Source organism: Anabrus simplex, chromosome 11, assembly GCF_040414725.1.
Source record: "Anabrus simplex isolate iqAnaSimp1 chromosome 11, ASM4041472v1, whole genome shotgun sequence".
Lineage (NCBI taxonomy): Eukaryota > Metazoa > Arthropoda > Insecta > Orthoptera > Tettigoniidae > Anabrus > Anabrus simplex.
Genome location: NC_090275.1, coordinates 86083788 through 86100839, shown reverse-complemented (window position 1 = coordinate 86100839; position 17052 = coordinate 86083788). Strand labels below are relative to the sequence as shown.

The following is a 17052-nucleotide window of genomic DNA, read 5'->3' as shown; positions in this document are numbered from 1 at the left end:
GTGAAACTGGTACCATCAAACATAAGTTGGAACACAATAACCCATGTATTGTATGCATCGAAAAATCTCGCGAATAGTTGTATGCATACATACATACATACATACATACATTATCATTATAGACTGTTATGCCTTTCAGCGTTCAGTCTGCAAGCCTCTGAGAATTTACTAAACGTCGCCACAATCCTCGATTTGAAACTAGTGTTGTGGCCTCATTTAGTTCTATACCTCTTATCTTTAAATCGTTAGAAACAGAGTCTAACCATCGTCGTCTTGGTCTCCCTCTACTTCTCTTACCCTCCATAACAGAGTCCATTATTCTCCTAGGTAACCTATCCTCCTCCATTCGCCTCACATGACCCCACCACCGAAGCCGGTTTATGCGTACAGCTTCATCCATCGAGTTCATTCCTAAATTAGCCTTTATCTCCTCATTCCGAGTTCCCTCCTTCCATTGTTCCCACCTGTTTGTACCAGCAATCATTCTTGCTACTTTCATGTCTGTTACTTCTAACTTATGAATAAGATATCCTGAGTCCACCCAGCTTTCGCTCCCATAAAGCAAAGTTGGTCTGAAAACAGACCGATGTAAAGATAGTTTCGTCTGGGAGCTGACTTCCTTCTTACAGAATACTGCTGATCGCAACTGCGAGCTCACTGCATTAGCTTTACTACACCTTGATTCAATCTCATTTACTATATTACCATCCTGGGAAAACACACAACCTAAATACTTGAAATTATCGACCTGTTCTAGCTTTGTATCACCAATCTGACATTCAATTCTGTTGGATTTCTTACCTACTGACATCAATTTAGTCTTCGAGAGGCTAATTTTCATACCATACTCATTGCACCTATTTTCAAGTTCCAAGATGTTAGACTGCAGGCTTTCGGCACAGTCTGCCATTAAGACCAAGTCGTCAGCATAGGCCAGGCTGCTTACTACATACATAGTTGTATGTACTGTAGTATTTTACAATTACTGTACTGTACTCACATGAGAAAGTTGTAGATGCGCTGTGCAGCTGCAAAGTATCAAAGAGACAAAAAAACTTCTATGGAAACCTCCAGTGAGCACACTGTACACTATTAACATTCACCATGTTAAAATTAAGAACATAATACGAGTTTTTTAAACTTTCAATCAATATGTACATGTAGCAATCTCTAGTAAAACATTTAGCACTTGAAAAAATCCTTGATGTTTGTTTGTTTTGTCCACTTCAGTTTAGCAATAATATTTTCACTATGGGCAGTTAAATCCTGTGTCAGATTTACACCTTTTTCATCATTTTGTTTATGATAGAATTCTTTTAGGGCCTGTACTACGGCAGCTGGATAAAAGTGCGGTTTGAATTTATGCGGCAGTTTGTAAATTTATCTGGAAGTCTGGTTGAAAATGTGTACTATAGCTTTCATTTATGTGCAATCTGGGAGAATATTCTCTAGCTTAGCTATGCCGAATTTGGAGAGGCAGTTAACGCTCTTATCTGAGACTTTGCTCCTATCAGGGACACTGCTGTAAGAATCAAGAAGGCTGCACATCATGATGAATCTACATCTGCATGATGCTGTATGAAATATAAGTTGTTTCAATGTAATCTATGTATATATTTGTAAAATACATCATGCTTCCTGTGTAGCTATCACAGCATTTTTAAAGACTTCCCAAGCTAGCAAGTTGTTGCTACTAACTATACGAGTTGCACGCAAGCATTATAACAAGCGTCCTAGGTAGCCAAAGTCGTTACGGAGTCCCTGCTTGAAGCTGCCTTGCTGTTATTTATTGGTTTTAATCCCAATAGTCCAAAACCTTTTTAACTGCCTCAGGCAGTTTCCTTGAAGAATTCTAAAGATTGATTTAGAGTATTATGCAAAGTGTGATAGAAGTACAGAATTTTGAGCAAAAAACTTGTTTGTATCAACATTTGAGCATGTTTCTCATATGTGAGTGTATTTCTAACAGATATTCGGACAAAATCAACAATAAACAAACTATCATGTTGGACTGGTCTTCTGTTATTGAGTCTTCTCTTGCTCACCATCTTTCTCACGTATTATACTTGCATGTGATCAAATTTTTCGGATCACACCTCCCTCCTCAAGTATGCAATATTCCAGGTTATATGCATTATAGATATTTAATGTACTTACAAACTGTACGGAAAACACACACAAAAAAAAATCTAAAATGCGACCACGAAACTTCATGAACTAATGGGTTAACACTGGATGATTCTCTGCAAATCGCTATGAAATTGATACCATGTCACTTTATGAATCATTCTAGCCAAACATTCGAGGCTTTGGAATCTCCACTACTTAATTCTGCCACAAATTCTAACCCATTCGCTTGTATCTTTGGTCCTGACACAAGGACATTCTAACTTCTTATTTTACCGAACCACTCTAGCATTGCCTTGTTGATGAGAGCTCCACTGCTACTTTGAAACAGTTTAATGCACTGCTGCCATTTAAATGTGATTCTTTCACTAGTTCCTCTTGATTTTTCACTATTTCAGCTGCCTGTATCTTTCCAAACTTGAACACTTCGGACAATTCACGCACAGCACACTTCTTACATTTATGATAGTCAGGGCCCAGAATTCAATGACATGTCATCTTTTAATTGGTGCATCACATAAGTTGCTAAGTTATATACAAATCCTGTTCATGACCCCCAGATAACAGAAATGCATACATATTAAGTCATTTTTCGTCATTTCTTGAAGTATTTGATTTTTAGGTTGTTTTCTTTTTTTGCTTTCTGCATCATTATTTTTGTCATTTTTAATTATTTTATTTTTCTTATTGGTTATTTTTAAATAAGAATCCACGTTTTACATCATCAACCAACCAGTTCCTATATCTTAACGTACTGAATGGTTTGCGTGAAGGTTCATCTTCGAAAGTTTCTGCACTCAGTTATGAGCTGAGTATGTAGCTTTGTACATCCCTCACCTTTGTATCTTAACAGGAGGTGAGAGCTAAGTTATTCTTGGGTGACCTTCAGACGAGGGCTAAGCCTTTATCAGTTCACCAGGGAAATGTGTTCACAGTGTGACGTCAGCAGTGAGGTATATCTGCCAGTGTACTCTATTTGTTTGTTCCTTCAGGTCAGTTTTAGTTGTACAGTTTGTAGATGTCAGTTGTCTGTAACCATTTCGAGTGCGTGTTAAAATGCCAAAGGTAAAACCATCCAAGGCAGTTCATTTGAGACAAATTGTCTCTGAATTCGGGGAAGATACCTTTTCTACAGATGGTGAAATACTATTCTGTAAAGTGTATGAAGTGAAAGTAGCAGCAGCAAAAAGATTCACTGTTCAACAGCACGTCAGTCGTGTCAAACATGTGTGCGGTATTCAGAATATCAGCAGAAAGAAAAGTACTCAACAGTTACTCATGCAAAATGCATCATCAAGCAGAGGTACAACCTCAGGTTTTTTTAATGAACTGTGTGAAGTTTTTGTCACAGCAAATATTCCTCTTCATAAACCAACCATTCCTAAATTAAGGCAGTTCCTAGCACGATATACAGGTCATTCCATTCCGGACGAATCTACGCTAAGGAAAAATTACATACCGCTCTGCTATGAAAAAACACTTCAAAGAATACGGGAAAGAACAAGCGGAAAGAAGATTTTTGTTTCAGTAGACAAAACTACTGATGTTGAAGGTTGTTACGTAGCTAATGTAATTGTAGGAACCCTGGAAATAGATAATCCCGGAGAAATATTTTTGCCAACTTCTGAAGTCCTGGAATCTGTCAATCATTCTACAATATGTCGAATGCTGTGGCCTGGCGGTGTGAGGTATGATGATGTTTTACTTTTCGTGACCGATGCCGCGCCTTACACAGTTAAAGCTGGTAAAGCTATCAAAGCTTTTCATTCAAGAATGGTGCATGTAACTTGTCTAGTTCATGCTTTACACAGAGTGGCAGAAGACGTGAGGGGGAATTTTCTTGACATTGACAGACTTGTGTCGCAGGTAAAAAAAGGTATTTATCAAAGCCCCATCGGGCAGGAAACTCTTTAAGTCACTAGCTCTTGATATCCCACTACCTCCGCAGCCTGTAGTCACATGTTGGGGTACGTGGATCAATGCATGCGAGTACTACAGCATCAACTTTTTAGCAGTGAAGCGAGTGATAAACTCTCTAGAAGCCCAAGATGCCAGGGCTATAGAAATCGTCCAAGAGATGTTTTTAGCTGACGATGTCCAGGGTAAGTTGGCATACATTAAGGCAAATTTTAGCTCCCTGCCGTCAGCTATTACACGACTTCAGGAGAGAGGTGTGACAATCGAACAAACGAAAGCTTTGGTGAGAGCAACGCAGGAAGTTTTGAAAAATGTGCGTGGTGAAGTTGGTGAGTCGGTATTTCGGAAACTAAAATCTGTTCTTGATAAAAACACAGGATACAAGGTTTTGTCTTCAGTCATCCGGGTACTCAATGGGGAAGATTTCAGTGTAGTGGATATTGAAGAAGAGCTGTCACCAAGTGATTTAGCACACTTCAAGTACGCACCCCTCGCATCTGTGGACGTCGAAAGGAGCTTTTCAATGTACAAGAAGGTTTTGGCCGACAATCAAGTGTTCTTTTACCTTCGAGAATCTACGGATGGTCACAGTTATCTACTGCAACACGGTCTGAGGTAAATATTAAAACCTACATAATATGGCATTATATATATCTTTACAGTTAAATCTGCAACCAACGGCGATTATGATTATCTTTATAGGAACATTGTTTTCCTTTTCAGATCATTTCTCTTTATGGAGTACCTGGTGTCAGAAGATCTTCGTACCAGTACATTTTGTTTCTAAGGAAAACCAAGATTCCTAAACAAAGAACTGACATATTGCTATGTAAAAATTAGAGAAAATATCAATTATCAATATTGTTCATATCTAGAAATGTACATAATTTAGTTTCAAACAATAAATACTTGGGAATTTTAGGTCATTTTTTGTTCGTTTTTAGGACATTTGATAATTTTAAGGTCATTTTAAAGGTCATTTTTTAGCATTTTTAGGTCAACAAAATCCAGGCCCTGATGATACTCTATTACATCTACCTTTTCTTTTAGAGTTACAAACTTCTTTAGAGCCATGTTAAAATACACCAACTTACAAACATACGACTGAACACATCAAAAGCCCACGAGTCAATTAAAAGTAACCTGACAGTGAAAGTACGAATTCCAGCACTGTCGAGCATGTCAGATCACACAACTTCTGGGAGTGACAGCACAGCTTAGTGATGCCTCCCGAGAATGTGTACAACCTGCAACACAAGTTAGAGTGCCTGCAAATCTTGGAAGTAACGCCTGTGCAAAAAGTAAGCAGACACTGTACAGGACGGAGAAAAGGCATTTTGCGGACGATGATATTCTGTATAGAGTAATAAATAAGTTACAAGATTTTGAGAAAATGCAAAATGACCGTGATAATGTTGTGAGATGGACAGTAAGCAATGGTATGATGATAAACAGGGTTAAAAGTCAGGTTGAGAGTTCCATAGATACGATTGTGTTGATGGGGTGAAAATTTGTTTTGGGGTTCATTGTAAGTATCTAGGTGTTAATATAAGGAAAGATCCTCATTGGGGTAATCACATAAATGGGATTGTAAATAATGGGTAATTTTTTTTTTTTTTGCTAGTGACTTTAACTCAACCGACACAATTAGGTCTTATGGCGACGATGGGATAGGAAAAGCCTAGGAGTTGGAAGGAAGTGGCCATGGCCTTAATTAAGGTGTGAAAATGGGAAACACGGAAAACCATCTTCAGGGCTGCCAACAGTGGGATTCGAACCCACTATCTCCCGGATGCAAGCTCACAGCCGTGCGCCTCTAACCGCACGGCCAACTCGCCCAGTAATAAAGGGTACAGTTCTCTGCACATGGTTATGAAGGTATTTAGGGGTTGTAGTAAGGAGGTAAAGGAGAGGGCATATAAGTCTCTGGAAAGACCCCAACTAGAGTATGGTTCCAGTGAATGGGACCCTCACCAGGATTACTCGATTCAAGAACTGGAAAAAATCCAAAGAAAAGCAGCTTGATTTGTTCTGGGTGATTTCTGACAAAAGAGTAGCATTAGTTGCAAAGTTTGGGCTGGAGAGGAATGGAAAAAGGAGACGAGCTGCTAGACAAGTGGTCAAAAACAATGAAGGTACTTATTAAACCACCTATTCAATACTTTACATCCACTTATAAGTGGTTACATAAACATAATAACACTTATTCGGGACATGTTTCACCCCCTAATGTAGGGCAACCTCAGCCAAAAATATAATCTTCAAAAGTACACATAATATTAAAAGAGAAGCTAAAATATCGGCTTGTAGCCTAATTACTAAAACTTGGTACATATAATGTGAATAATACATTGATACATTAATAAAACATGTTAATGGAGCACTGTCAATGATCACACTAAAAATCTAAAACTTTCTCCAATTAAATTACGTAGTTCTAATTAAAATGGTTCAACTAAAATTGTTTGTGGTTTCACCTAATGTGAGATTGCGAATATTGCCAACAAAATGAAGGCGTTAACACAAGCACAAAAAAAAGTATCTCGCAGGGGAAAGGTAAAATCGAATACATTGTCTGAATACATGCAAGCACTGATACTATAAGTAATGGGTACCTGGGTTTTTGGATCCATACCCAATGCAATGGGTAGCTGGGTATTTTCGCTTTGAGCAACCGCCACAACAGGTACCCAGATATCCAGGTCCCGTCATCAGGCCTAGTTCGTGGCAGAATGAAAGTAAGAGTAGCTGGGTCAGCAAACAAGATTCATCTGGACAATTTAGATATGGGAAGATGATGTTCTTAACAGTGTGAAAAGGGGAAGATCAGAGTTATACTAATGTACTGGTTTTAAGTTCTGTGGAAGAGCAGAATGGAGATTGGGACTGTCCATTAAGAAAGCTAAAGCATCTGGTACAGTTTCTGTGAGTCACACAAATTAGGGTATACTGGTGGTTGCAGAAATTAACATGTTTGTGATGGTGTGTACCACCAGTGGTACACATGCCATATGCATTGCTCTCAGAGGTCGTCATGTACCGTAAATTTTAAATAATAATAATATATATATTATTATTATTATTATTATTATTATTATTATTATTATTATTATTATTATTATTATTAACAGGCAGGTCCTTGGATTTGGTTTATGAATTTGGCTCTCCACACCTTTCTATCCTCTGCTTCCTCTTTTAGCATGCAGTACTTTATTTTTTTCTTTTAAATCATCAAGCAGCCACGTTCTTGTTCTCCCAGGTCCCACATGTTCCCCCTAACATTACTTTGACAACAACATGCAGGAGACAATTTTTTCTCAGGATATGTAAAAACCAGTTGGCTTTCCTTTCAGGAACTGTATCAAGGATTGTTCTCTTGCCTCCTCCTCTTCATTTGTCACCATATCCATCCACATTATTTTTTTCCATCCTTCTGCAGCATTACATTGCAAAATTCTCTAGATATTTCTTCTCCATTATTCTCGAAGTTCGGGTTTCTGATTCATGTAAAGCAATGCTCCTGACTTTGTAATTGAGTTGGCTACATAGTTTGCGTGACACAGCTGGTAGCTTGTATTTGGAAGATTGTGGGTTCAAACCACCCTATTGGCAGCCCTGAAGATAGTTTTCCATGGTTACCATACCAGCAAATGCTGGGGCTGTACCTAAAATAAGGACACGGTCACTTCCTTCCTAATCCTAGGCCCTGTCCCATTCGATCATCACCATAAGAACTGCCTGTGTTGGTGAGACATAAAACAAATAACAAAGAAAGTGATCTCTTCTTGTAGAGTACTGCCTTGGTCATGGCAATTCATGATCTGATTTCTTTGGTGCAATAGGCGAAGACTTGCCAGACGCTTGAACTGGATACATACCATAGTGGTTGGTGTAGTAGCTCTTCCCTTTCAGCAGATTTAGCAGGGAAATTAACCGTAATCTTTTAAGGGTCAGGGATCGAACCCGAGGTCCAAAAGCTAAGGTGGTGACCATTCAGCCATGGACTCCAGTGATCTCCCAAGAAATTTTCACAGCCGGGTGACAGGAATGAGTAGCCGGGCGGGGAATACTACGTAAAAAATGAATATGATAAAATCTCAATTTGTTCCCCCCGGGCATTAACAATAATATCAGATAGGTAAGCATTAACTGTAAAATTAAACTATTTTAGTTTTATTATCATGAAAAAAGACTAACAGAGTATTTTGAACGTCTAGTGTTGTTCTGCTTGCTCGTTCATAATCATGTAACTCCAGGGCTTATCACTCGGTTGCTGTGGAGTGCCATAGAGGTTTGTAACATCATACAGAATTGAGTGCTCGCATGCGATTCCACACTAATTCATACACCGCTCATGCACGACACTATATGATAGTCAGCTAAACATTTAAACTCTTATATAACTGATGCAATTTTGCTGACAATAATGACGACTGTGAAATAAACAGTACTACATTTTAATTTGGAGCTCCCGAAGACTCAAATACAGTAGAACCCCTATTTCGCATTTTGCTAGCGACCAGGATTTTTAAATCTTAATTGGGGGTTAACCTTAAATCGAGGTTTCCGTAGAAAGCAAACTTTTTCCAGAAATCTGTGCCTGTATTGACAAATTGCATCCACACACATTATTTACATAATGACAACAATAAAACAAGGACATACCTACCCTACACACTATACTGTAATTACAACTATTTCTGTAGCACTAATACAGTAGTCAAAGATCGTAGATTCCCAGCACACTACAAAATTATAACACCCACGACATATTTACACAATGACAACAATGAAAAGGTGCTGTTAAACCAAAGTGTCGGGGGACTAGGTAAATTTGGACACTCGTGTAAGTTATGTGACGAGTGATTACCCCGCAACATCATCGCAGAACGTCGGAGATCGTCCAGAACGTCAAACGTTCGAGACTCAAACCCATATCAAACCAATCTGGGTTTTCTGGCCTTATCTCAACGTAATACTGACAACTTGCAGAACGTGTTCCTGTCCCCTTCAGCCTGGTAAACTTGGAGCACGGGTCATCAAAAGGCGATGTTGAAGACAGCGACTATCAACAGTAAGGTGATGTGCACTTTAAAATGCATTTTCTGAATAAAAAACTATTATTCAATATATTTTAAAAAAATTTTATAGATAGGACCCTGCCTCCTGTACCAAGCCCTAGCTAGAAATCACCCAGTACTGCCCTGAGACCTACTTCACGCTAACTTTAAAATTAATTCATAAAGTCGGGCTATTTTACTGGTACAGTACCAAGGATAACAACAAGGAAATTGTCTAAGATTAAGGTGTGGGAACTACAACAGATTGGAAAAAGGACTGAATATCAGGACCATGTAAGAGGACAACTGCCTACAGAAGAAGTGGAGAGTGGTGGGGTATAGTGGACAAGATTTACAAGCACCTTGATAAAAGAAACAATAGAGCTTTGCGGGAAGACAAGTGCGATAGTAAGAGAGTAAGGGAAAAAGAGACACCCTGGTGGAATGAAAGAGTAAGATCCTCAATAAAGGAAAGGAACATAGCACAAAAATGAGATAGAGAGAAATCCAAGCCAGAACAAGTAAGGGGCGAAGGGAAGATCAGAGACCTCAAGCAAGTTTACCAGGACAAGAAACTGAGGGTTAAAAGAGTAGTAGAAAAGGAGAAGATAAAGTGCTGGGGGAAATTTACTAAAAAAATGAAGGAAGACAGCAGAGGAAATATAAAACTATTGTTCAGAGTGATCAAAAACAAAAGAATTCAGTTGAAACCATCACAGCATTTGAGGATCCTAATGGAAACCTGACCAGGAAAGAGGAGGACATCAGAGAGGTTCTGAGGAATCATTTTGATCACCTGCACAGAAACTGCACAGAGGAACCTCCCATTACATGGGCAGAAACAGAAGCAGCCCTTAAGAAGATGCCACAAGGTAAATCCCCAGGAATCGATGAAATCAGCACGGACATGTTTAAAGCAGCAGGAGTCCAGGGTTTACATTACAGTGGTTACACAGAGTTCTCAATGCCGTTTGGAAAGATGGCAAGATACCTACTGATTGGAGCAAGGGTGTCAATATCCCCCTGTTTAAGAAAGGAAATCGCTGAAAATGCTCCAACTACCGGGGAATAACACTCCTTTCACATGGGCTTAAGATTCTTGAGAAAATCTTAGAGAGCAGATTGCGAGTCATGTTAGAGCCACAGTCTGAAGAGGAAGAGTATGGCTTCAGGCCTAACAGGTCCACAACAGAACTAATCTTCAGTGTGGAAAAATATTGGGAAAAAGGCAAAGATCTGTTTATGGTTTTCCTTGACATTACTTGTGAGAGAAGATAAGGGAATGCCTGAGAAAAAGAAATGTATCAAGGGACTGGTGAGGAAAGTTCAGATACTGTATGAGTACTGTACCAGCTGTGTGCGATTGGGTGACGGACATTCATCCTGGTTCAAGACCAAAAGTGGAGTCGAGCAAGGCAGTGCACTAACCCTATTACTGTTTATCACCATCATGGATGACATAATGAAGAACATCAAGAAAGCCTCTGGTGAACTAAATGTAATGGCCTTCGCTGATGATGTTATGATCTGGGGAGAAACTGAGGAACAAGTACAGTCGAGACTCAATGAATGGAAGGTTAAGTTCCAGGAGTTCAATCTCAAGATAAGCAAACTCAAAACAGTAGTGATTGCAATAAACAGAGAGGGACGACCAGCGAACATCATGCTAGGAAACCATCCACTAGAAAGTGGGGAAAGCTTTAGATACCCCGGCAGTGTAATATCTCGAAATACACTAGCCACAAAGGAGGTGGCAAATAGAGTGCAGAAGAGCTCTCAGTTTTACCAGTAAGTATGAACACTCCTCTGGGATCCCGAAGTACCAACAAAATCAAAGCTGGTGATGTTCAATCAGTACTTCATACCAATCTTAACCTATGGTATTGAAACCTGCACCCTCACTAAGAAAGATTCATCAAGATTGCAGGTATCTGAGATGACGTTCCTTAGGACTACAATTCACAAAACCAAACTGGACAAGTTATGGAATGATGTGGTTAGGAAAGAAGCTGGGATTGTTACATCATTGTTAGATTGGGTCAGCATGTCCAGACTGAGGTGGGCATGTAATGAGGATGGAGCCAACAAGGACAGCATATGTTAACTCGCAGAGACATGTGGCAGGGAAACGGATGGTGGAAAGACCAAGAACCCACTGGATGGACATCGTAAAGATGGACATTGCAGATCAGGGAAGGACAATGGGGAACGTCATTAACAACAGAATGTATCTCAATAAGACAGAATGGAAAAGGCTCGCCAACAGTAGCCGGGAAACTGGAACTGTAAAATGATGATGATGATGATGATGATGATGATTCAGAAGATCAGACCCAGTCTATCCCTTGAGGCATTTATTGTGAAGCTAAAACTGACTTACTCTGGCCACATAATGGGAAAGCCTGATTCTATTGAGAAAACGACCATGGTTGGAGAAGTGGTAGGATCATGGACAGGTGGATAGACTCTATCAAAGCAGCAATGAAGTCATCACTGAAGGATCTGAAATGTCTAGTTGAAAACCTGGAGGCAATCCCAATCATGTAGTCACCTGGAGTCAAATCCAACTTGATGGCACAAAGAGAAAGAGAGAGAGAGGCGTGTATGTGTGTGTACAAAAGCCCTCCACAAAGAAACAGACACACTAGGCAATTATAATTCGTATTATCCCCAGTACAGAGGAGATTTCAAGAAAATTTAAGGAACAGTATATTTACTCACTTGCCAAGTGTTGAGAGCAGAGAAAATATCCCAGTGTCTTCATTGTACAGTGTAAAACTGGAGGTGGAGAGAAGAGAGCTAGGAGAGATCTCTATGGAGAGAACATCACTGGGAACCTGCTGGCCATGAACCAGGAACGTAGCCGGACTAAGGAGACAGTGAGCGTGGTATTCAGCAGATGACAGCTTCTCGTCCCCGTGTGGTACAGACAAGCCAGCCCACTTGTTTGAACGAGTCTTGGGATCTGGAATCACCTGGAAAGAAACATTATCAACTACAGTTTTGCCCAGCAGTTTTCGCCTTAGAGAACAAATTAAAATTTTGAAATACATAATAGTGTTATTTGCTCTTGCACCCCACTAACTACTTTTACGGTTTTCAGAGACATCGAGGTGCCAGAATTTAGTTCCGCAGGAGTTCTTTTATGTGCCAGTAAATCTATCGACATAAGGCTGACGTATTTCAGCACCTTCAAATACCACGAGACTGAGCCAGGATCGAGTCTGCCAAGCTCGGGTCAGAAGGCCAGCGCCTCAACTGTCTGAGGCACTCAGCCCGGCATTTTGAAATACATTTCTAAGCTGGGGTAAATTCTTCTCAGATCCAAACTTATATTACTACTAGCTGTTTTACCATTCTCAATGGGTAGAGGCATAATTTTTTCACATTAATTTATGTTTGATTTTGCGAAAAGGAAACCATTTTTCGCCTTCTTTTGTCATATAGGACTGACTCCATCACTTTAATTTCACTTTAATGCTTTCCTAACGTTATTCATAAAAAGTTTAATTTGTAAGATTTGTGAATTATTTATGTGGATGAAAGATAAATAAAGAGAAGCAGTATTGATAAACGTTCACTATTACTTATGCAATCTTGATTAGAACTACAGTATACACAGCCCTAATCAAGATAGCATAAGAAATTACTCTTTCAACCTACATGGCGATACCATCACGGGATTTTACAGGATATTAATATGAAGAGATACTTCTGTCGAAATGAGAAATCCTTATTCCATCTTCTGTTTCATTCCACATACCTGATATTGGAATACAATTTTAAGACCGATATTTTCCATGAATTTCGCTGCATTTTTGCACTCATCATAAAATAAGTAAATTTCACTTTAAACTGATCTTGTTGCTTTAATTCGCTGTAACTCACAAAAACAAAATCACTAATTTCTTGAACAGAATCACATGATTCTTTAAGAAATTTAAAAATCGCTTAAAATATTTTTTGTCGCATTTATTGTTAATGGGAAAAAATCATGCCTCTAATGTTGGGTTAGTTTTTATATTCCTCTTCATTATCTTCCTGATCAAGAAGAGCTGATGACCACACAGTTTTTCACCTTACAGAAACAACCATAAAAGTTGACTTCTATGGTTTGGATGTGGACTGTGAGCAGAAGCAGAAATATATGTCACCCAATGGAAGTCATCAGAAAGAAACCTAAGCAACAATAAGCTTATACACTACAGAAAGACATAGAGTGAATTTACCCCCCCAACATATTCCACGATGGAATGAAAGGTAGACAGTAAACGTACATAGTGGATCCTGCTACCTGGTGAGAAAAAAACTGGTGTTGGCTTTTATTTTAAGAAGAAGTACAACTTTGCAACCATCCTCTCTGAACAAATTAAATATAAACAAACATAAAAGGAAACAAAAATTATGTACTCAACGAATGAATTCTGAAAATGAAGGAAAAATATAATACAGTACATACAGTATACGATATTAAAAGGCCAAAATGGACACTAACACATCAAAAGAGAATGCAAGTTTCCTGAGTAACAGAACACTTAAAATTTAATGTATTTGAGGAAGTCTACTCTCACAAATAACACACATGAGATTAGCAGTATTCCTGACATCAACGAGGGTGAGTCTGAGTGTTTCCTGCACGCCGAGGTCCCATCTTAGGCCACAGGGATTGGCACACACTCTAAGGATCTGGGCCACAGTAAATTCGGCACCGCAAGAACATACTGAAGGCTTTCACTCTTTAGAAGGTAAGAGAGCATAGATCATCCATGACCAATCCTCAGCTTGCAAAAAACTACGGCCTTTCTCTGTGAGGGCTGGAAGGAGGACCGCCACATGGCAGTTGTCTTCTTAAGTGAAGACTGTTTTTGCAAAACTTGTGCTTTGTATAAATATTATTGGGAGGCTTTCTATTTGATGGTGCAACCTGTCTTTGCTAAACTACCATTTTGCTGCTGTAATAATCTATAAAATGTTGTGAGTTTTTCTAAGACTAGCTTCCTACTTATTGAGAGTCAAAGCAAAACTTGCTTTCTACTGGTATAAATTTTGTTTTGAAGTTTCTGGAACAGTTATTTGTTATAAATGCTTGGATCTGATTTAAAATTAATATAACAATGGAACTAATAAGTCTGCAAATGTTGTTTATTATTTCCTAACTGTTTTTCTTTTTTCCATTATCGGCAGTGATTCTTTAAAATCCACCTGGCATCAAGTCTATACAGCCTGGCACCATGGTTAGCTGGTTCGAGTTCCACTGGTCAAAAAATTTCACCATCAGAATGTTGGCCAGCAGTGTAGGAGAAAGGGCGGAATACAATTTCTAATCACTAGATTGCGTGCCAAAAGCCTGGATTCAATTCAAAACCTCTCTGCAGTGTTCATACGGAGTGAGGGCATATGACACGGTTGATGGTGATTCATCTGTCAGATGAGCAGACCCCTTGACTCAGGCTCTGTAGCCTCTTTTAGTTCCACACCTCTTAAAACTAATCATCTCCCTCTACATCTCTTAGCTGGTTAAGAAATTGCTTTCAACGTATTTAGGAATATGTTTGCTATTATTCCTGATATTGGTGAAATCATTGTGAACCTGTCCTTTTGATGACAGATTTTATTGGAGAATGCAAAACTGTTTTGGTTTAAGGTTGTTCTTATAATGTTACATACGATTTTCCATTGAAGTTGGAAAATATACCACACTCGCACAAAAACACATTAAAATTGGTATGAAACAGCAATCAGTTTGTTCAAAACTTTCCACATACGTTTTTCCATACAGCGACCTACCCATTAATATAGTATTTTCTAATTTCAACAATCTATGAACATGCATATAGTTTCATTCTTAAAAATAAGGTAATAGCATCACTCCAGAGGCTTCCGTGGCAAACGTTTCCATTTTCTTACTTCAAACGGCATCTCCTAACCTAAGTTTACCATGCACGTATTACAAAAACATATTTCAAGCACATTGTAGAGTAATAATAACCTGTTCACTATAAATTTACAAGGGAACTGCCTTTCTGAAATTTAACCAGACATGACAGTATACAACCTAACCTCTGAAATCTGTTGTGCACACCACTGTATCTTGAGAAAAAGCATCATGTTCTTATTTTATTTCAACACCTAGTATTAAAATTAAGCAATCATTTGTTTCAGTCTTTATTTATAAGAAGTTAACAACTGCTGTCAGTGCACTTATTTATGCGCTTATTGCAAAAACATTCTCCCAATGTTTGTTTATGAACAGAAGGAATTAAGTTGGCAGCACATATTGAATGTCGGGGCAATCTCGCTTATGCATGTAACGAGAAGTCAATACAGAAGATGAATGATCGCATTCATATAAACACTGGGGTCGAGTGTATGAATATTGATAACGGATAAAATAACACGCCCAAATTTGTTTGTAACAACGGATGAATCAGTGAAAGGGTTCTCATTGTAACTGAAGGATATAGCATAGATTAATGTAGGAATTTCTGACGGGCATAACAATATTGCCATTACAACTGGGTTCTCTTCTACCATACTAAAGCGGCCACGGTCGGATGTGTAAGTGAGCCTGACACCTCACTTTAGTGCTAAGGGCCCATGCTGTGAATCCCTCCTCTGCCTTGAACCATCCATAGCAAGCTTATGGCATCTTTTTTTCGTAAGTTTTAATGTCCCATAACCATAACTAACAGAAATACAGTAAAACTTCGTTAAGACATTTCTGCAGGGGACAAGGAAAAAAATGTGTTAAGCGAAAAAACTTACTACTGAATACACAAATAAAAACTATTCAACAGGGATATGAAGACACTAAAATACGAGTTTTTCCAATATAAGGGGATTTTACGTCGTATATCCGCGGATACAGCAAAAACTCTATGAGAAGAGAGTATTAAAAGATGTGAAAAACACGAGAGAACAAAAATGAAAACTTATTTCGCTGGGGCTTATACAATAATAATAGTGCACTGATAAGCGTTAAAAAACACCGAACAACAAATATGAAAACTTTGAACAGGGCCCATAAAAATATCAAAGTATTATTGCAGATCACACTCTTTCTAAAACAAATGTTAGTAGAAGCCTTTTATTATGGACCAGTGGGTTATTAAATGTTATTTTTCTGGTCACACACTTAGACAATGAATTGGAGGTTATACACGGCCATGTGTGACTGCAACAGAATGACTTTGGCCATCATTTTGTCTCGAACGAAACTTTGATCGACTAAGACCGACTTGAGTGATTGAGTCGAAACTGGAAGGTGCGAGTTACAACATTCACGCAAATCTGTGAGCTTAAAGATGTAGATGCCAGACGACTTGCTGACAGACTTCAAATTTGACTGCATTAGTAAGAAATTTCACTACATTTTCCATATCCATAATTAGGCTATCACAAGACAAATATCCACCACACTTGTCAACCTCACATGATTATGTTGCAGATGTAGGCCATCACGTGACAAATATTTGCTACCCTTCACTGTACAACTGTCTGGCTCCATGACTAAATGGTTAGCGAGCTGGCCTTTGGTCACACGCATCCCTGGTTCGATTCCCAGTAGGGTCGGGAATTTTAACCATCATTGGTTAATTTCGCTGGCATGGGGGCTGGGTGAATGTGTCGTCTTCATCATCATTTCATCCTCATCATGATGCGCAGGTCGCCAAATAAAAGACCTGCATCTGGCGAGCTGAACTTGTCCTCGGACACTCCCAGCACTAAAAACCATACGCCATTTCATTTCATTTCATTTCATTTCATTTCATTGTACAACTAAACACGAAATACATTTCTAACTTCTGAATGGAATGCGAAGTAAACCACAAATAGGCTCATTGTGTTATTCTGTAGTCCGACTGCTAACCGGCAAGCAAAACTGAGCATTTCTGAGGCTAACGGCTTGCTCCCTGAAGGTGCAACTTATCCTGTGAAGTTGAAGAAT

At 38.9% G+C, this 17052-nt stretch overlaps 1 protein-coding gene across 2 annotated transcripts in view; it reads right to left on the bottom strand.

Moving 5' to 3' along the window:
• Nucleotides 1-17052, bottom strand: part of LOC136883437 (fatty acid synthase) — an 844467-nt gene that overhangs the window by 488084 nt on the left and 339331 nt on the right. For both annotated transcript variants that reach the window (XM_068229660.1, XM_068229661.1), the window contains one exon: nucleotides 11826-12079. In XM_068229660.1, coding sequence (XP_068085761.1) covers nucleotides 11826-12079 — 254 coding nt within the window. The remainder of the gene's footprint in view (nucleotides 1-11825; nucleotides 12080-17052) is intronic.